The sequence below is a fragment of the Coregonus clupeaformis genome, chromosome 17 (genome assembly GCF_020615455.1).
Source record: "Coregonus clupeaformis isolate EN_2021a chromosome 17, ASM2061545v1, whole genome shotgun sequence".
NCBI lineage: Eukaryota > Metazoa > Chordata > Actinopteri > Salmoniformes > Salmonidae > Coregonus > Coregonus clupeaformis.
In genome coordinates this window covers 25,024,337-25,045,411 of record NC_059208.1, presented here as the reverse complement: position 1 = coordinate 25,045,411, position 21,075 = coordinate 25,024,337, and the positions used below count along the sequence as shown (strand labels likewise).

The 21,075-nt window shown below is 43.8% G+C and overlaps 1 protein-coding gene across 3 annotated transcripts; it reads left to right on the top strand.

The window, feature by feature from the left end:
• The first annotated feature begins 1,203 nt into the window (after positions 1–1,203).
• On the top strand, positions 1,204–21,060 carry LOC121586085 (ATPase family AAA domain-containing protein 2-like). Of its 3 annotated transcripts, none has more exons than XM_041902544.2 (28): positions 1,204–1,520; positions 2,011–2,177; positions 2,354–2,421; positions 2,564–2,729; positions 2,988–3,069; positions 3,169–3,439; positions 3,621–3,735; positions 3,878–3,892; positions 4,097–4,328; positions 4,564–4,679; positions 4,827–5,001; positions 5,154–5,242; positions 5,394–5,553; positions 12,551–12,641; positions 12,839–13,147; positions 13,454–13,577; positions 13,783–13,969; positions 14,471–14,656; positions 15,703–15,838; positions 16,055–16,251; positions 16,462–16,621; positions 16,817–16,939; positions 18,812–18,958; positions 19,420–19,874; positions 19,978–20,044; positions 20,153–20,277; positions 20,583–20,711; positions 20,851–21,060. In XM_041902544.2, exons 1-28 carry the CDS (start codon positions 1,344–1,346, stop codon positions 20,881–20,883), a joined length of 4,302 nt encoding a protein of 1,433 aa, XP_041758478.2. In that variant the 5' UTR covers positions 1,204–1,343; the 3' UTR covers positions 20,884–21,060. The 3 variants fall into 3 exon arrangements, with proteins under 3 accessions (XP_041758478.2, XP_041758477.2, XP_041758479.2); XM_041902543.2 differs by having other exon boundaries at positions 19,417–19,874; XM_041902545.2 differs by lacking the exon at positions 3,878–3,892 and having other exon boundaries at positions 19,417–19,874.
• Positions 21,061–21,075: the final 15 nt, after the last annotated feature.

Genomic DNA, 21,075 nt, shown 5'->3' with positions numbered 1-21,075 from the left:
CCAAGCATATAGCCAAAGCAACGCACAAATGGCTTCAGAACAAGAATGTGAAACTCTTTGAGTGGCCCAGACTTGAATCCCATTGAAAATCTGTGGAAAGACTTGAAGATTGCTGTTTGCTGCCGCTCCCCATCTAACTTAACAGAGCTCGACATGGAATCACTGGTCACTTTACATACTGCTTTACTCATCTCATATGTATATACTGTGTTCTATTCTATTGTATTTAGTAAATGCCACTCCGACATTGTTCTTCCTAATATTTATATATTTCTTAATTCCATTATTTTATTTTTAGATTTGTGTATTGTTGTGAATTGTTAGATACTACCACACTGTTGGAGATGGGAACACAAGCATTTCACTACACCCGCAATAACATCTGCTAAATATGTGTATTTGATTTGAGAAAATATGCTAGGAAGAATGGGAGAAAATCCCCAAATCCAGATGTGCAAAACTGATACAAACATACCCAAGACGACTCAAAGCTGTACTCACCCGCCAAAGGTGCTTCTAGAAAGTATTGACTCAGGGGTGTGAATACTTATGTAAATTAGATATGTGTTTTTCATTTTCAATAAATTTGCAAAAATTTCAAAAAACATGTTTTCACTTTGTCATTATGGGGTATTGTGTGTAGATGGGTAATATTTTTTGTTTTGTTTTGTATCTATTTGAATTCAGGCTGTAACAACAAAACGTGTAATAAGTAAAGGGGTATGAATACTTTCTGAAGGCACTGTATTACCCCAGAATTTTAGAGTGAATGAAACAGAGCTCCTCTATACATATAGCATAGTTGATCTGACAATTAAGAAAGAGAACTCTCTCAAATATAATTAACATTTTAGGGTAAACACGTTATATTTTCATAACGGTAAAGAAAATGCTTTATCATGAAGCTGTAGCTAGGCTTTCCATAATGCGCACTTTACAGCGCGCCAAAAATAACCGGGACATCTTTCCCATAATATCCTTCCGCACAACTGAATGATATAAGAAAATATCACTGATGACCCTGGGATAGATTTATATAATTATAATATTTATAGCTATTTATGTGGTCATTGATATCAATAGAGCATGATATTATTGGTGATTAGAAATTTCGAAACACTACTTTTGTGATGAACTATGTTTGCTTGCGTCAGGATACTACGTGCTGTCACTTGTCTTCCGTGACGTTTGTGGCGCCAGAAATCAAGGATTTTGGTTGGGAAGGGGTGTGTGATTGCGCGCGCCACACGTTACCTAGGAATGTTATTAAATAGTTACAATTTTGATACGATTTAGTAATCCCTTATTTATGCTTTAGTGTAAAGAATCTGTCTTAAGTTAGGATGGTGATGCTACGTAGCAGCGGCGTGGGCGCGGAACCAGCAACTCCGAAGAGGAATCGGGCTGACTTGGATACGAGCTCCGAGTTTCTGTCCCTGCAGCACGCCTCGCAGACAAAGTCGAGTCGTCTGAAGAGGGGCCTGGATGACAGCTCCAGCAGCACTGAAAACACGAGAAATGTGAAGCCCTTTTAAATAGTTGACATTATAAAATGTCACTGTAAACTCCGCTGTTAATCATTGAAATGTGTTAGCATGTTAGCTAACTGACAGCATACGTTAGCTAGCTAACTAGCCCGCCATTGATGTTTATGTGCCTAGCTAACAGCATTCTATGCCAGTTGTAACCTAACGTTAGCTAACTGGATGCTAAGGTTCTAAATTAGTTGGCCTGTTACCCCATAGGGATGTAAACTAGAGATAGGGGCTATCTCCTATAGATGTATATATCGTGGAGTTGAGTAAACTCAGCTAGTTAGCTAGCCCATTGGTTAGTAAGTGGAGCTGACGAACTACAATAAAAGTGATTGTTTCTGAATGTGGATAGGTATGTAGCCTGCTAGCTAACTTCTATAGCTAGCCAGCTGTAAGTTCGCTTACTAACGTCACACATAAAATGACTGGATCCTTCTGTGAATGCAGCTGATGTTTTTGTTTTATCCTAACATAGGGTCACTCGATGGTGAAGGAGGAGGATAGCCCTCCCAGACGAGGATCCCTGAGGACCAGGGGACACACCGTCAAACATGAGGTGTCCTTTGCTGAAATGAATGGCCAGACTAAGTGCCCAACCAAGTCCTCTGAGAAAGAGGAGGAAACTGGCGAACACAGCACAAGGTAACTACTTATGTTTTATGCAGATAACTGGTATTCATTGTATGTGAATCAGTTTCCACTCCTCTCTGTATAGTCGTGATATGCATGACCCAAACATGATGTTTACAAACATAAGAAGGTATGTCATCACAACCCAGGCCTCCATGTTTAAGTTCTCATTATGTTTATCTCTGCAGGAAATCCCCAAGACTGCAGGGTGATGGAAAAGCCTCCACATCATCCATGGACAAGCAATCTGAAGCTGGTAACTAGATCATTTCTAGATCACATTTACATGAATGAATGCCACCTCCAACAGTACAGCATGAAGGAGACACCATTTAGTTTCAATTATTTCAGCTACAATGTTTATCATCAAGTTATTATTTTTTAAAATCTTCTTCCAGATGCTACTGATGAAGTTGAGAAAGAAGAGGCCTCTACTCTGAAGAAGACCCAGTTTGTCCTGCGTCCCAGGGAGGAGGACAGCTCTGTGAGACGCAGCTCCAGGATCACCAGATACAAGCGCAACTCCAGGAACCAGTCTGTGCTCTATAACCGCCTCATCACCAAGTAAGAACATCTCCATCAGCAGGCATCGTGCATCAGGGGTGGCCAACCCTCCTAGCTACCCATCTACCACAGGGTTTTTCTCCAGCCCTAATCAAGCACCGGGGCAGGAGAAAACGCCTGCATGCACAGTAGCTCTCTAGTAGGAGGGTTGGCCACGACTGTTGTACATCCTCTTGTCAGTCTGGGTTGCATGTTTATAACGGCAAAGTTGATAACAGTGAAATTAACGGGCGCTACTTTTTCATTCTATTCGTAAAGTACGGCTGAGGCAGTGCTGCAGAAGATGGATGACATGCAGAAAATGCGTCGGCGTTTAAGAAGCAGGGATACTACAGAGGAGGTAAGCTTAATTAATGCTACAGGTTCATAGCTTTATAATAGAGGTTGTTAAACGTCACCGTGATGTCTCCCGTTAATGTCATGCTCCCCATTCTGTTAGACCCTCTACGCTGGGGCCAAGAGGAAAAGGGCTTCTGAAACAACCGATGAAGGAAGTGAAGACCCTCAAGAGAAGGAGAATGGAGGGAACTCCAGTGAAGAAGAGCATGATAAGGAAGAGGGAAGCAAAAATAATCAGGCAGATGAGGAAGACGACGATGAGGAGGAGGAGGAGGATGATGATGATGATGAAGAGGGTGAAGATGACAACCAGAAACGCTATGACTTCAGGCAGAGGAAAGCTGCCGTTCGCTACCAGGCACCTCGGGAGGGTTAGATATTTTCTGTTTAAACTGTTTGGATCTTTTGTTTCACTGAAGTCTGTATACTTGCAGCACCAGTACATGTACTCAACATTTATAGTCAAGCTGTAGTAGTAGTTATTATTCCCATCGCTTGTCCTTCGACTCATTTCTCATGGTTGACCTTTTTTATTTCCCACTATCCCCACAGAGCCCAAGACAAAGTCCATCTTCTTCAAGACTTCAAGACACTTGTCCCCATCCAGGCGGAGGTATAGGTTCAGCTCTACTGGTCCAAGAAGCCCTTACAACAGGAGAGGCAGCAGGTCGGTAGGCTACAGAACCTAGTGCCTACTACCATGTCTGACTTATCAAGTTTAGTTTAACATTGTTTACTAACTATTACAACAAATCACAATTCATTCCTAAATGCTACTTCCTTGCACTTCTGATTTCTGGCATCCACAGGAGTGTGTCTGAAAGGTAAGTCATTGCCAGTGTGTTTTAGGGGTGTGGTGTCAACAGGGTTTCTGTAATGGCTGGTTTCTTGGTCATTGAGCTGCATGGTGATGGGTGATGGTCTGTGTACAGTAAGTTGTCTGTGGGTGCTGCTTGTGACTGATGAAATCCTGACGTTACTGGCCTTTTGACGTCTGGCTCTGCCATACTCCTTTCTTTTCCCTGTAGAAGAAGACATGCCATCCACAGTAGTGACTCCACCTCCTCCTCATCCTCTTCCTCCTCCTCCTCCTCTGACGATGAGAAGTTCCAGAGGAGGAGGAGTAAGAGCAGGAACAGATCTGTGAATAGATGTCTTCCCATGAACCTGCTGAAAGAGGATGTCCTGGGAATCCACAAGGACAGGATGAAGATTGGAGCCAGTCTAGCTGACGTTGACCCCATGCAGATAGACCAGACAGTAAGTCTAGCTGACATTGACCCTACGCAGATGGACCAGACAGTAAGTCTAGCTGACGTTGACCCCATGCAGATGGACCAGACAGTGAGTCTGACTAGTAACAGTAAGGAGGAAACCTTCAGGAGCTCTCTCCAGTCCATACTTGCACCAGTCATATGTTAAGTCCATAAGGGGGAAAGGATAGATAACTGGGACAGCCCTGGACAACATTGAAATGGTGTAATGTGTTTTGTAGGTGCGTTTTGACAGCATTGGGGGATTGACCAGACACATCTCTGCCCTGAAAGAGATGGTCGTCTTCCCACTGCTCTACCCAGAGGTGTTTGAGAGGTTCAAGATCCAACCACCAAGGTAGTTAGAAAGAAGAAAGTGAACGGTGCAACATACATTTCTGCTGTATGTTTATAAATTCATCCATACTCTTATGATGAAATGATCTAGGATTTGTTGTTGCTCTTGATGCTGTATAGTAAGTGTAGAGACTTGCTGTGTGTGTAGGGGCTGTCTGTTCTACGGACCTCCTGGAACAGGGAAGACTCTAGTGGCCAGGGCGTTGGCTAACGAATGCGGTCAGGGAGAGAGGAAGGTCTCTTTCTTCATGAGAAAGGGAGCAGACTGCCTCAGCAAGTGGGTGGGAGAGTCTGAGCGCCAGCTACGCCTGCTCTTCGACCAGGTCGGTACCTACCATTATTATCTCCATGGAAGTTGGCTTTTGCTTCTGAAATATATTGTATTCCAGTTATTGTTCCAGGATCTTGAAACAGAGATTATTGGAGTTGGAGGAAGAAATACTAAAACTATTTTTTTTAACAACAAATCTTTTAGGCGTATCAGATGCGGCCGTCTATTATTTTCTTTGATGAGATCGATGGGTTGGCTCCAGTCCGCTCAAGCAGACAGGACCAAATACACAGGTCAGACACTGTGTTAATTGCTGGAAGAATTGATTTGAATACAACCATTTTATTGCTTCTCGTTTAGCTATTTGGTGGATTTAGTTTAGTTTAGTTTTTGTATGTCTTTGTACAGTGGGAATAATGTTCTGTATGTGTTTCCATCTTACAGCTCCATCGTGTCCACTCTCCTTGCCCTGATGGATGGGTTAGACAGCAGAGGAGAGGTTGTGGTGGTCGGAGCTACTAACCGTCTGGACTCTATAGACCCAGCTCTCAGGCGACCTGGACGCTTCGACCGAGAGTTCCTCTTTGGCCTGCCTGACAGAGAGGTGAGACAAGCGTCTTAGTGACCACTGGTGTAATCATTAGTGCATGCTGTAGCAAACAGTTTTGCAACAAAAACCAGCTACTCATTCAAGGGTTTGTCTTTATTTTTACTATTTTATTTACATTTTACATTTTAGTAATTTAGCAGACGCTCTTATCCAGAGCGACTTACAGTTAGTGAATACATTTTTTTTTTTATACTGGCCCCCCGTGGGAATCAAACCCACAACCCTGGCGTTGCAAACGCCATTCTCTATCAACTGAGCTACATCCCTGCCGGCCATTCCCTCCCCTACCCTGGACGACGCTGGGCCAATTGTGCGCCGCCCATGAGTCTCCCGGTCGCGGCCGGCTGCGACAGAGCCTGGATTCGAACCAGGATCTCTAGTGGCACAGTTAGCACTGCGATGCAGTGCCTTAGACCAATAATAGTGAAGACATCAAAACTATGAAATAACACACATGGAATCATGTAGTAACCAAAAAAGTGTTAAACAAATCAAAATATATTTTATATTTGAGATTCTTCAAATAGCCACCCTTTGCCTTGATATGACAGCTTTGCACACTCTTGGCATTCTCTCAAGCAGCTTCACCTGGAATGCTTTTCCAATAGTCTTGAAGGAGTTCCCACATATGCTGAGCACTTGTTGGCTGCTTTTCCTTCACTATGCGGTCCGACTCCTCCCAAACCATCTCAATTGGATTGAGTTTGGGGGATTGTGGAGGTCAGGTCATCTGATTCACCACTCCATCACTCTCCGTCTTGGTAAAATAGCCCTTACACAGCTTGGAGGTGTGTTGGGTCATTGTCCTGTTGAAAAACAAATGATAGTCCCACTAAGCCCAAACCAGATGGGATGGAGTATTGCTGCAGAATGCTGTGGTAGCCATACTGGTTAAGTGTGCCTTGAATTCTAAATAAATCACAGACAGTGTCACCAGCAAAGCACCCCCACACCATAACACCTCCTCCTCCATGCTTTACGGTGGGAACCACACATGCGGAGATCATCCGTTCACCCACAGCGCGTCTCACAAAGACATGGCTGTTGGAACCAAAAATCTCAAATTTGGACTCTAATGTCCATTGCTCGTGTTTCTTGGCCCAAGAAGGTCTCTTCTTATTTGTGGCCTTTAGTAGTTGTTTCTTTGCAGCAATTCGACCATGAAGGCCTGATTCACGCAGTCTCCTCTGAACAGTTGATGTTGATGTGTCTGTTACTTGAACTCTGTGAAGCATTTATATGGGCTGCAATTTCTGAGGCTGGTAACGCTAATGAACTTATCCTCTGCAGCAGAGGTAACTCTGGGTCTTCCATTCCTGTGGCGGTCCTCATGAGAGCCAGTTTCATCATAGCGCTTGATGGTTTTTGCGACTGCGCTTGATGAAACGTTCAAAGTTCTTGACATTTTCCGTATTGACTGACCTTCATGTCTTAAAGTAATGATGGTCTTTTCTCTTTGCTTATTTGAGCTGTTCTTGCCATAATATGGACTTGGTCTTTTACCATATAGGGCTATCTTCTGTATACCAACCCTACCTTGTCACAAAATAACTCATTGGCTCAAACGCATTAAGAAATAAAGAAATTCCACAAATTAACTTTTAAGAAGGCACACCTGTTAATTGAAATGCATTCCAGGTGACTAAATCATGAAGCTGGTTGAGAGAATGCCAAGAGTGTGCAAAGCTGTCATCAAGGCAAAGGGTGGCTATTTGAAGAATCTCAAATATAAAATATATTTTGATTAACACTTTTGGTTACTACATGATTCAATATGTGTTATTTCATAGTTTTGATATCTTCACTATTATCCTACAATGTAGAAAATAGTAAAAATAAAGAAAAGCCCTTGAATGAGTAGGTGTTCTAAAACGTTTGACCAGTAGAGTGAGTGTGTGATATATATATATATATATATATATATATATCACACACACACACAGTGGGGAGAACAAGTATTTGATACACTGCCGATTTTGCAGGTTTTCCTACTTACAAAGCATGTAGAGGTCTGTAATTTTTATCATAGGTACACTTCAACTGTGAGAGACAGAATCTAAAACAAAAATCCAGAAAATCACATTGTATGATTTAAGTCAGGGGTGTCAAACGTACGGCCCGCGGGCCGGATCAGGCCCGCAAACGGGTTTAATCTGGCCCGCGAGATGATAATTTTTTTTTTTTTTTTTTTAAGTATAAAAATGCGCTGCAATTTTTCTATAAAATAAACTGCTGTTCCAATTGCGTCCACTGGATGGCGCAATAGCAATTGTGTTAAGCAAGCAAACTGTTTATACCGGGGCAGAGCAAGTAGGTCAAGCACGTGCAGCCAATGAGCTACTTTGTTTTGCCCACAATATTTATTACGGCTTCTACTTTTAACATTATGTGCTTTGGCACCCTCATTGCCCCAATATGTCTCTGTCAAAAAAGACGCAGAGTGCAGAGTGTTCCAAGAAAAATTGTCATCCTATTTATTCACTGAATTGAATGGGAAAGCTGTATGTTTGGTGTGTTCAGAGCATGTTGCAGTGCTGAAAGAATATAACCTTCGTCGCCACTATGTGAGTCTTCATGCCGACAACAATGACAACTTTCAAGGACAGCGGAGATGAGAGAAGGTGAATGAACTGTTGGCGGGTCTGAAGAAACAGCAGTCTGTGTTTACTCACAGCCGAGACATCAGTGACGCTGCAGTGAAAGCTAGCTACCTCATTGCTAATGAAATCGCAGTGGCTTCAAAACCATTTAGTGAGGGTGAATTTGTAAAAACATGCATGATGAAGGCAGCGGAGATTGTGTGCCCTGAAAAGCGGCAGGCTTTTGCAAATATCAGCCTGACAAGAAACACAGTTGCAGACAGGATTTCCGATCTTTCAGTGGATTTGGACAGCCAGTTGAAGCAAAAAGTAAAGTCATTTATTGCGTTTTCGGTTGCAATTGATGAAAGCACGGACATTAGATGTTGCACAACTGGCCATTTTCATCCGCGGAGTTGATGACACATTGACCGTCACCGAGGAGTTCGTGGAGTTGGTGCCGATGATAGATACAACGACAGCAGCTGATATTTTTACCGCGACTCGTCGGGCGCGCTGGACAGGGTCAGAGTGGACTGGTCCCGCGCTGTCAGCCTGGCTACAGATGGTGCGCCCTCAATGATCGGGAAAAAAAGCAGGCGTTGTGACAAAGTTCAGAGAGAAAGTGCAATCTGCAAATGGAGGACGTGATTTTTGACTTTTCACTGTATTTTGCACCAGGAGGCTTTGTGTTGCAAGTCATTAAAGATGGATAACGTCATGAAGGTGGTCATCCAAACTGTTAATTTCATCCGATCCAGAAGCCTGAATCACCGTCAGTTTGACAGCCTTCTCAGAGAGAAAGACCACATCTATGGCCTGCCATACCACACTGAGGTAAGATGGTTAAGCCGAGGTGCTGTGCTGAGGCGTTTCTTTGATTTACGAGAAGAAATTGAACAGTTCATGGAAGAAAAGGGCAAACCAGTGTTAGAATTTCATTCTGCAGAATGGATGCAGGACCTTGCATTTATGGTGGATGTTACAGAGCACCTGAATAACTTGAACAAACAGCTGCAAGGGCGCAACAAAGTTGTCACGCAGTATTATGACAGCATACGTTCTTTCAAGTTGAAGCTGTCATTGTGGGAGACGCAATTTGCCGGTGGTGATGCAGCTCACTTCCCCTGTCTGAAAAATGTGTGCGCGACCCAACATGTGGCAGACATGAAGCGGTTCAAAGATAAAATAACGGGACTGTTACAGGAGTTTGAGCAACGCTTTCAGATTTATGTTTATATGTTTTTATGTTGATGTGCTATTGTTTTTAATAGATTTAATTTTATTTGTATATTTAACCTATTCTTGACTCTGTGGTTCTTGCACTTGTTTGGGGAACAGGATTTCATTATTTTTATCTACATTTCTGCCTGAGAAATGACACCCTGATATAGTTCTGTGATCTGTGAAACAGTTCTGTTAATCACTGAGGCATTGTGTGTTTGTGTGTTCTTTTTCTTTAGAATTTTCAAATAAACTTGACGTGTTTTATGATTAATAGTGATGTTGTGCTTGTACTATTTTGGACACACTGTCCTCAGGCTCCAGCTTTATGTTGTATGTTGATCGTATTAAAACAAAGAAAACAATCTGAAGTTGTTGTTTTTAAGTTGTATGTATGTATGTATGTATGTGTATGTATGTATGTGTATATATATATATATATATATATATATATATATATATATATATATATATTTATTAGGGCTGTCAAATGTTTAATCAAATTAATCAGAATTTTCAGTGGATTAATCATGATTAATCACTATTTGCAATTACACCTGAATCCTAACCATTTTTTTTCTGAAATGCATACCAAAAGATAAATAACAGGACACAGATACATAATTTTCATATTATGTCTGTTTATTAACACAGCCAAATAATGGTGTTTTAAATCAAGCTGAAACATACTACACACCATAATATTTGTCTTTGTAATGTTCCATCACTTCCTCTTTGGCATTCCTCTTAACCAGGATGTACAATTTACAGTATTCAATTGAACAGAAAGCAATAAATGTAGTCAAATCATAACAGTGACCTACCACATTTTTGCACAATTTGAGTCATCTGTGGAAAAAAACATTTTCAATAAAACTTTTAAATCAAACCAAAGAACAATCTTTTACCTTTTCCTCCATTCTTTAATCCAGTTGCTCAAAAATCCAGTTGCTAACTACTATAACATGTTGCACTGAAACTGGTCTTTTTGTTTGAACATCACCTTTCAAATCTACTGAGCTTCATCATCTTTCAGCCAGTTGCTGAGGCAAACTAACTTGTTCACATTTTCTGAAAGTAAAGCTGACCTTTTCTTGTTCACAATGTGACCTGCAACTGAGAAAAGTCGTTCACAGGGAACAGTGGTTGCAGGAGTGGCTAGATATCAAATTATCTGAGGTTGATTTTGTTAATTGCCTGCAAACATTCAGCGTGGTCTGGCGCAAACCACTTGCTGAATCTGACGGCCCAGCAAACGCATGTTTGGCGTTGACATGGTACTTCAGCTTGAACAGCTCCGGTGAAATTGAAACTCCTTCTTACAAATCTTGCAAATAACCTTGTACTTGTTAACTGTACCATCATCATTCTTTTTATATTTGAATCCGTCAATAGGCCCACTTTGCTCACCTTGCTCCATCTCGCCTCTAGCTCCCAACCACTTTCCTGACCTGAATAATTTGTCACACTGCGCATGCGTGAAATGCGTTAAAAAAATTGACGTAATTAACAGCAAACAACTAATTAACGTCGTTAACGCGCTATTTTTGACAGCCCTAATATATATATATATACCATGATTTTTCCGGTCCGGCCCACTTGGGAATAGATTTTCCTCCATGTGGCCCCTGAGCTAAAATGAGTTTGACACCCCTGATTTAAGTAATTCATTTGCATTTTATTGCATGACATAAGTGATCACCTACCAACCAGTAAGAATTCCGGCTCTCACAGACCTGTTGGTTTTTCTTTAAGAAGCCCTCCTGTTCTCCACTCATTACCTGTTAACTGCACCTGTTTGAACTCGTTACCTGTATAAAAGACACCTGTCCACACACTCAATCAAACAGACTCCAACCTCTCCACAATGGCCAAGACCAGAGAGCTGTGTAAGGACATCAGGGATAAAATTGTAGACCTGCACAAGGCTGGGATGGGCTACAGGACAATAGGCAACAACTGTTGGCGCAATTATTAGAAAATGGAAGAAGTTCAAGATGACGGTCAATCACCCTCGGTCTGGGGCTCCATGCAAGATCTCACCTCGTAGGGCATCAATGATCATGAGGAAGGTGAGGGATCAGCCCAGAACTACACGGTAGGACCTGGTCAATGACCTGAAGAGAGCTGGGACCACAGTCTCAAAGAAAACCATTAGTAACACACTACGCCGTCATGGAAAAAGGGTCCCCCTGCTCAAGCCAGCGCATGTCCAGGCCCGTCTGAAGTTTGCCAATGACCATCTGGATGATCCAGAGGAGGAATGGGAGAAGGTAATGTGGTCTGATGAGACAAAAATAGAGCTTTTTGGTCTAAACTCCACTCGCCGTCTTTGGAGGAAGAAGAAGGATGAGTACAACCCCAAGAACACCATCCCAACCGTGAAGCATGGAGGTGGAAATATCATTCTTTGGGGATGCTTTTCTGCAAAGGGGACAAGTGACTGCACCGTATTGAGGGGAGGATGGATGGGGCCATGTATCGCGTGATCTTGGCTGGGTCGTGGCTGGGTCTTCCAGCATGACAATGACCCGAAACACACAGCCAGGGCAACTAAGGAGTGGCTCTGTAAGAAGCATCTCAAGGTCCTGGAGTGGCCTAGCCAGTCTCCAGACCTGAACCCAATAGAAAATCTTTGGAGGGAGCTGAAAGTCCGTATTGCCCAGCGACAGCCCCGAAACCTGAAGGATCTGGAGAAGGTCTGTATGGAGGAGTGGGCCAAAATCCCTGCTGCAGTGTGTGCAAACCTGGTCAAGACCTACAGGAAACGTATGATCTCTGTAATTGCAAACAAAGGTTTCTGTAACAAATATTAAGTTCTGCTTTTCTGATGTATCAAATACTTATGTCATGCAATAAAATGCAAATGATTTACTTAAAAATCATACAATGTGGTTTTCTGGATTTTTGTTTTAGATTCCGTCTCTCACAGTTGAAGTGTACCTATGATAAAAATGACAGACCTCTACATGCTTTGTAAGTAGGAAAACCTGCAAAATCGGCATATATATATATATATATATATATATATATATATATATATATATATTGATCACTTGTGAGAGAAGCAAACCCGTAGCAGACATTACTTTGTTCTACTGAGATTATGGTATTTCTTTTCATGTAGGAAAACTGTTTTTGGATACATTAATATTTGACATAAATGGTGATGTTTTTGTCCACTGCAGGCTCGGAAGGATATTCTGCAGATCCACACCAGACAGTGGACTCCCCAGCCGTCAGACTCTTTCCTGGAGGAACTGGCGGACAAGTGTGTTGGTATGGTTTTATCCCTCTTCTCCAAACAAAAATAAAAATAAAACATTCTTTCAAACGCCATTTTAAATTCCAATCTGTCAAATATTCAAATAGTTTTCTGAGGCTCACTGAAAGTGTTGTGTGTAATCAGAACATGTAGATGATGCTCCCTTACGCTGTCACACTGTTTCCCAACGTCCACCTGCTGTGTCTCCTAGGTTACTGCGGTGCTGACATCAAGGCAGTGTGTGCGGAGGCGGCTCTGTGTGCCCTGAGGAGACGATACCCTCAGATCTACTCCTCGTCCCAGAAGCTGGTGTTAGACGTAGCGTCTATCTCCATCGGCAGCAGGGACTTCCTGTCAGCCATGAGGAAGACCGTCCCAGCCTCCCAGAGAGCTGTGTCGTCCCCAGCCAAGGCTCTGACTCCTGTAGTCCAGCCACTGCTTGGTGCAGCCCTACAGACTGTACTGGGTACAGTTAGCAGGCTGTTCCCCCATGCAGAGCAGGGACTCAAGAGAGACAACGGTGGGTCAACTGGGACAAGAGAGAATCTCTTTTATTTCTCATGTGAACCGTCTTCATTGTCTGAGTATTTTTTGTCCACAGGGCCGTGTTGCGTAGGGTGAAATGTTTTGAAACGGGGAGGTACTACCGGAACTTCTCCCAATAGTTTTTTGTTGCAAACTGTATTTTCTACGCTGTCCCCTACTAAACCTGACCCAGATTTGGTATGCCCTCCTGCCGGTTGTATAAGAATGGATATGTTGAGTTGTATTCTTGAATGTCATACTTGGTTGTCATGTTCTAAGACATTTTACCACTTGTCTTTAGGTGTCCTCCCAGCTGGTGTTTTAGAAGATGATCACCTATACAGTGAAGATGAGGACTCCTCTGTCTGCATCAACGGTCTCTCTCACAAGGCCAAGGCAGCTGGTGGCTTCCTGCATTTCAGCAGGTGGGTAACGGTTCCAACGCACATAAATCCTTATCCCAAAAGTCTTTCTCCTACTCCTCCCTGAAGTGTGCTTTTCGAAAGCTTTGAGATCCGTGTGGGGACTGAAGTGTAGACTTCATGAAAAAGGGAGTAGAATGGGTATTGAGCTCTTGTCTTGTACAGTATTTTATAAGCTTTTTCTCTCCCCTCTCCTCTGTTCTCCCAGGAGCGTGCTTAACCAACCCACATCGTACCGTCCCAGGCTGCTGCTGGCGGGGCGTCCTGGGTCAGGTCAGAGCAGTCACCTGGCCCCTGCCGTGCTCCATGCCCTGGAGAAGTTCACAGTCTACACCCTGGACATAGCCGTGCTGTTCGGAGTCAGCACCACCTCTCCTGAGGAGGCCTGCGCTCAGGTACTGTACTCCCCCTTGGATCACGCCCCGTTTTCTGTATAGTGGCTCTATTGAGCCCTGTGCCATCAGCCATGACAGACGGTGAATCTCAAGTCTTTCCTTGAGTCCTTGATTCCTCTCTCCTTAGAGAAGGTCCAAGGAGAGAGGAATCAAGGAGTCAAATACTTTTGAGATGAACCCAGAGATATATAGTATTGATGTTCCATTACATGTCCTGTATTGATGATTTGGTATTTTATTAGGATCCCCATTAGCTGTTGCAAAAGCAGCAGCTACTCTTCCTGGGGTCCACATGAAACATGACATAATACAGAACATTAATAGACAAGAACCGCTCAAGGACAGAACTACATACTTTTTTTTTTTAAGGCACATGAACCCAGAGATATACAGTATTGATGTCCCATTGGATGTCCTGTATGTCTTGACTTGTAGATCGTCAGTGAGGAGGTATGCATGTTCAAATAAACACTTCTGTAATTATGTTTCGTTGTGTTGTAGATGTTCTGTGAGGCCAAGAGGACGTCCCCCAGTATCCTGTATATCCCTCACATCCAGCAGTGGTGGGACACTGTGGGGTCTGCTCTCAGAGCTACCTTCCTCAGCCTGTTACAGGACATCCCCTCCTTCTCACCCATCCTGCTGCTGGCCACCTGTAGTGTCCCCCACAGCAGTCTCTTCCCTGAGGTAGGTACAGTAGACAGACAACACCTCACAGCAGTCTCTTCCCTGAGGTAGGTACTGTAGACAGCAGTCTCTTCCCTGAGGTAGGTACTGTAGACAGACATCACCTCACAGCAGTCTCTTCCCTGAGGTAGGTACTGTAGACAGCAGTCTCTTCCCTGAGGTAGGTACTGTAGACAGACATCACCTCACAGCAGCCTCTTCCCTGAGGTAGGTACTGTAGACAGCAGTCTCTTCCCTGAGGTAGGTACTGTAGACAGACATCACCTCACAGCAGTCTCTTCCCTGAGGTAGGTACTGTAGACAGACATCACCTCACAGCAGTCTCTTCCCTGAGGTAGGTACTGTAGACAGCAGTGTCTTCCCTGAGGTAGGTACAGTAGACAGACATCACCTCACAGCAGTCTCTTCCCTGAGGTAGGTACAGTAGACAGACATCACCTCACAGCAGCCTCTTCCCTGAGGTAGGTACTGTAGACAGCAGTCTCTTCCCTGAGGTAGGTATTGTAGACAGACATCACCTCACAGCAGCCTCTTCCCTGAGGTAGGTACTGTAGACAGCAGTCTCTTCCCTGAGGTAGGTACAGTAGACAGACATCACCTCACAGCAGTCTCTTCCCTGAGGTAGGTACAGTAGACAGACATCACCTCACAGCAGCCTCTTCCCTGAGGTAGGGACAGTAGACAGACAACACTTCACAGCAGTCTAGCAGGATGTAGTGGAGACACCAATATGGCGGTGTATTATGTATTCTGTTTGTAACAGTGTGTCATATGAAAATGTGATTGTATTATAAATTGTATTTTAATGTTTAAGGACTCTTGGAAGATTAGTCCAAACGAGGACAAAAGTAGATCCTAATACAGTCAAATCGCCAACAGGAAACGGGACACAAGCCCTAAAAATGTGCACTCGCTCCCTTCTCCTGTGGGAGAAGCTGGAGGGTTGGAATTGGGCTTCTGAGCAGGGGATCAGTCAGTCCTATTTATCTGAATGTTATGTTCACTAGGTGACTCATCTTGGTAAATGTCATCCACCCCCCCCATAGGTCCAGGACCTGTTCTGTGCTGAGTATGGAGAGGTGCTCCAGGTTCAGGTCCCAACCCCACAGGAGAGGAGGAACTTCTTTGACGATCTCATCCTCAACCAGGCTGCCAAAGCTCCTGCATCCAAGAAAAAAGCAGGTAAGATGGCACCATATTCTATGAGGTATTTTCGTGGAATCCTGGATAATGGTCCAAAATGGTTAAACAAGCTCAACTTCACAACTAATAAGTATTGTATAAGAGGTGCCGGTAATCAAACAGTAGAAAATTAGAGGAGCAGGTTCTCTGTACCAAAGATGTCAGCACTCGCTCAGCCATGTGGTTAGTCACTTACCTCCCTGTCCTCCTCCCCAGTGCTTGCAGCCCTGGAGGTGCTCCCCGTGGCGCCCCCTCCTCCCCCCAGGACGCTGACGGAGAAGGAGCAGCAGCGATTGGAGGAGCAGGAGGAAGACACTCTCAGGGAGCTCCGCCTCTTCCTGCGTGATGTCACCAACCGCCTCTCTCAGGACAAACGCTTCAAGGCCTTCACCAAGCCTGTCGACCTGGAGGAGGTGAGACTGACGATCAATTACTGTGAATGTGTTCTAGAGTGTGAATGTGTTCTGAGCCAACTTGTATAAAAAAAAATAAGATGAGGGTTAAATAAAGAGGAAAAGAGACCAGATGTCTAAACATTGACATGGTAGAATCTCTAGAACTGTATCACATGGAGAATGGCTGACCTGTTCCTTTGGATCATGGTTGTGTTATGTCTTGTCTAGGTGCCTGACTATGCTACAGTTATAGAGCAGCCCATGGACCTGTCCACTGTCCTCTCCAACATTGACACTCACAAGTACGTGACTGTGAAGGAGTTTGTACACGACGTGGATCTCATCTGGAAGAACTGTCTGGAATACAACCCTGACAAAGATCCTTCAGGTAGGAAATAGGCTATATCCAGAATTTTAAGGTTTTGTATGCATGTTTCATTTATTTAATCAATTTATTAATTTAACTAATCATTCATTACTTCATTCAGCCAACACTATTAATTCATTCAAACATTCATTCATCCATCCATTCAACACTTCATAATCCTACTGATGACAAGACTGTTTACTGGATGTTTTCCAGATCGTCAGATCCGCCACAGAGCATGTGCTCTGAAGGACACTGTACAGGCCATCATCAAAGATAAACTGGATGAAGACTTTGAGAAGATCTGCGAGGATATCAAGGAGTCCCGCAGCACCAGAGGTCAGGTGTTATTATATTGGTGCAGAGTACAGTGAGGGAAAAAAGTAGTTGATCCCCTGCTGATTTTGTATGTTTGCCCACTGACAAAGAAATGATCAGTCTATAATTCTAATGGTAGGTTTATTTGAACAGTGAGAGACAGAATAACAACAAAAAAATCCAGAAAAACGCATGTCAAAAATGTTATAAATTGATTTTGCATTTTAATGAGGGAAATAAGTATTTGACCCCCTCTCAATCAGAAAGATTTCTGGCTCCCAGGTGTCTTTTATACAGGTAACGAGCTGAGATTAGGAGCACATTCTTAAAGGGAGTGCTCCTAATCTCAGTTTGTTACCTGTATAAAAGACACCTGTCCACAGAAGCAATCAATCAATCAGATTCCAAACTCTCCACCATGGCCAAGACCAAAGAGCTCTCCAAGGATGTCAGGGACAAGATTGTAGACCTACACCAGGCTGGAATGGGCTACAAGACCATCGCCAAGCAGCTTGGTGAGAAGGTGACAACAGTTGGTGCGATTATTTGCAAATGGAAGAAACACAAAAGAACTGTCAATCTCCCTCGGCCTGGGGCTCCATGCAAGATCTCACCTTGTGGAGTTGCATTGATCATGAGAACGGTGAGGAATCAGCCCAGAACTACACGGGAGGATCTTGTCAATGATCTCAAGGCAGCTGGGACCATAGTCACCAAGAAAACAATTGGTAACACACTACGCCGTGAAGGACTGAAATCCTGCAGTGCCCGCAAGGTCCCCCTGCTCAAGAAAGCACATATACATGCCCGTCTGAAGTTTGCCAATGAACGTCTGAATGATTCAGAGGAGAACTGGGTGAAAGTGTTGTGGTCAGATGAGACCAAAATCGAGCTCTTTGGCTTCAACTCAACTCGCCGTATTTGGAGGAGGAGGAATGCTGCCTATGACCACCATCCCCACTGACAAACATGGAGGTGGAAACATTATGCTTTGGGGGTGTTTTTCTGCTAAGGGGACAGGACAACTTCACCGCATCAAAGGGACGATGGACGGCCATGTACCGTCAACTCTTGGGTGAGAACCTCCTTCCCTCAGCCAGGGCATTGAAAATGGGTCGTGGATGGGTATTCCAGCATGACAATGACCCAAAACACACGGCCAAGGCCACAAAGGAGTGGCTCAAGAAGAAGCACATTAAGGTCCTGGAGTGGCCTAGCCCGTCTCCAGACCTTAATCCCATAGAAAATCTGTGGAGGGAGCTGAAGGTTCAAGTTGCCAAATGTCAGCCTCAACCTTAATGACTTGGAGAAGATCTACAAAGAGGAGTGGGACAGAATCCCTCCTGAGATGTGTGCAAACCTGGTGGCCAACTACAAGAAACGTCTGACCTCTGATTACCAACAAGGGTTTTGCCACCAAGTACTATGTCATGTTTTGCAGAGGGGTCAAATACTTATTTCCCTCATTTAAAATGCAAATCAATTTATAACATTTTTGACATGCATTTTTCTGGATGGTTTTGTTGTTATTCTGTCTCTCACTGTTCAAATAAACCTACCATTAAAATTATAGACTGATCATGCCTTTGTCAGTGGGCAAACGTACAAAATCAGCAGGGGATCAAATACTTTTTCCCCTCACTGTAGTTATAGAAAGAAATGGGTATAGAGTAGAAATACATTTAGCTTTTCATTTGTTCAGTTTATTCTGCTGCTCTCTCCTTTTTGTATTCAATCAAATGTATTTATAAAGACCTTTTTACATCAGCAGATGTCACAAAGTGCTATACAGAAACCCAGCCTAAAACCCCAAAAAGCAAGCAATGCAGATATATGAAAGCAGAGGATTCCTGATGGATTAAATATGAACTCCCTCTCTCTCTTAACTTCCAGGTTGCGCCACTTCAAGGTTCGCTCCATCCTACTATCACGTTCATCCCAAGACAAGAGCAGTGGATGTCGAGAGCACCGATACAGCAGGCCCCTCTAAAGAGTCTACTACTGCTGCTCCCTCAGCTGTGAACACACCACGCCCTTCAGGTTAGCAAGCATCTCAATAATGTACAGACACACCTGCTGCTGCTCCCTCAGCTGTGAACACACCACACCCTTCAGGTTAGCAAGCATCTCAATAATGTACAGACACACCTGCTGCTGCTCCCTCAGCTGTGAACACACCACCTTCAGGTTGCAGCATCTCAATAATGTACAGACACACCTGCTGCTGCTCCCTCAGCTGTGAACACACCACGCCCTTCAGGTTAGCAAGCATCTCAATAATGTACAGACACACAATGCTACACAGGTTAGCGTTTCAACACTGCAGACAGACTTTTGTCTCCCAACAGAGGATGAGCTACAGAGAGCTTTCCAGAACTATCCTCTAATAACTGCTGATACTGAGAGATGAATGATAATGCCTGTCAGTTTCTCTCACCATGTTTACACTCGTCATTCATAAAGGTTTATTTTTGATGAACTGATAATCTACTAATCAGCAGCTCAGAAGAAGAAGCGCAGGAAGAGCCGCTGGTGCAATGGCATCATCAGGAAAAGGTCCTCTCCTCACACCTCTAAAGAGCACTCTGATGTGGTGGACGAAGGAGAGGAGGAGGAGGAAGGAGAGGAGGAGAGGAGAGGGGCAGAGAGTGAGGAGGGGGGTGACGCTGCAGAGTCGGGGCTGGAGGAGCTGGAGATCACTGGGGCTGAGGAGACCCCAATGGAGCGGGAAGAACCAGCCCAACAGGAGAACCAGGACAGCCAGCCCATGGAGCAAGACACTAAGGACAGGCAGACCATGGAGGAGGCTAGCCAAGCTACAACGGCGGCAACCCAGCCCAGGGTGGAGGAAGCTGTGGAGGCTGGGGCTGGAGACCAGAGCAGTGAGGGCACCCAGGATCCTGTGGTGGTGGATGGAGCCCAGGAAAACCATATCTTACTAGAAGGGGGAGACAATGTATGTTATTTTGTTGTGAAATGGATGATGCTTTTTGTATGGATGATTCTCCTGCTGAATCGATTGCATTTAGATGTTTTCTACTTTTTCCTCATTCACACAGGGGCAGGCGTCCACTACAGACACAACTGAGCCTCAGAGAGTGGAGGTGGAGGAAGAGACTACCACAGGTTTGTAGCCTCCCTTCCCACAATGACACTCCCCCCACACTCAATCTGTTGTTTTAGGTGAACTTTGTTGAATTGTAAACTCACTCCTCCCCTCTGTCCTCTTGTCAGAAGTGGGAGTGAGGCATGTGACGCGGGGCCTGAAGTACCAGGGGATGCAGCAGGTGATGGATGTTGACCAGGCGATACTGGAACAGAAGACAAAGCCCCCGGTGGTGGATCACAACAAACTAAAGGTAACTGATTATCACTGCAGCTGGTCCAGGGTCAGATTGTTGCCCAGACTCCTAATGGATTTGAGGTTGTGTTATCTGATCCTAGAGCTGTGGTTAAGGCAACTAGCCAGTGGCAGTCTGTTTATGCTCTATCGCTGGATGGAAATGTCATGTCAAGCCATATTTGGCTTGACAATGACAGCAATAGAGTTGGCAAGAGCACAAACCAATCAGGAATCAAGACTAAGAGGCAACTTCTTCCTTTAGACAAAGATGGAGGATATAAGACCTCAGTGCTGAGCTGGTTTTCTGGTCCTTCATTTCAGGAGCTGCTTCAGAGAGTAGTGTCTAAGACGGAGGGACATGAGGTCTATCAACTGGAGAAGCTATATGCCTTGTTATGTCAGAGTATCTACAGACACCGCAAAGACTACGACAAGACTGCCCTGCTGAAGGTTTGTCATTCTATACATTTTAATTTGTAGTATATATATTTTTCTGTTGCTATAAGTGTACTTATGAAACAAATATTGAGCAATGCCCCATAAATTGTTTTTGTATGTTTTCTAATGTTTTTTTTAATTCTCTTTCCAGGAAATGGAAAATGAAATTGAAGATTTTTCATAAGGAGTTTTATATAATAAAGATCAATGTAGCTGGTCATGGATTGCTCATAGTATTTCCCCCATTGTCTAAATGTATAAAGAACAAGTCTATAACTATATTTTGATAGAAATATACAGATGTGTATTTCCTAAACTTGTATACTATTGCTTTTATTTAATTAAAGTGTTTTTACAAGTATTTACTCTGATATTG

Coding starts and splice junctions, on each gene's coding strand:
- LOC121586085 (XM_041902543.2), top strand. CDS start 1,344: ATGGTGATGCTACGTAGCAGCGGCGTGGGCGCGGAACCAGCAACTCCG. Junction 12,642..12,838: donor ACTGGCGGACAAGTGTGTTG/GTATGGTTTTAT, acceptor TGTGTCTCCTAG/GTTACTGCGGTGCTGACATC. Junction 20,045..20,152: donor GGAGGAAGAGACTACCACAG/GTTTGTAGCCTC, acceptor TCCTCTTGTCAG/AAGTGGGAGTGAGGCATGTG.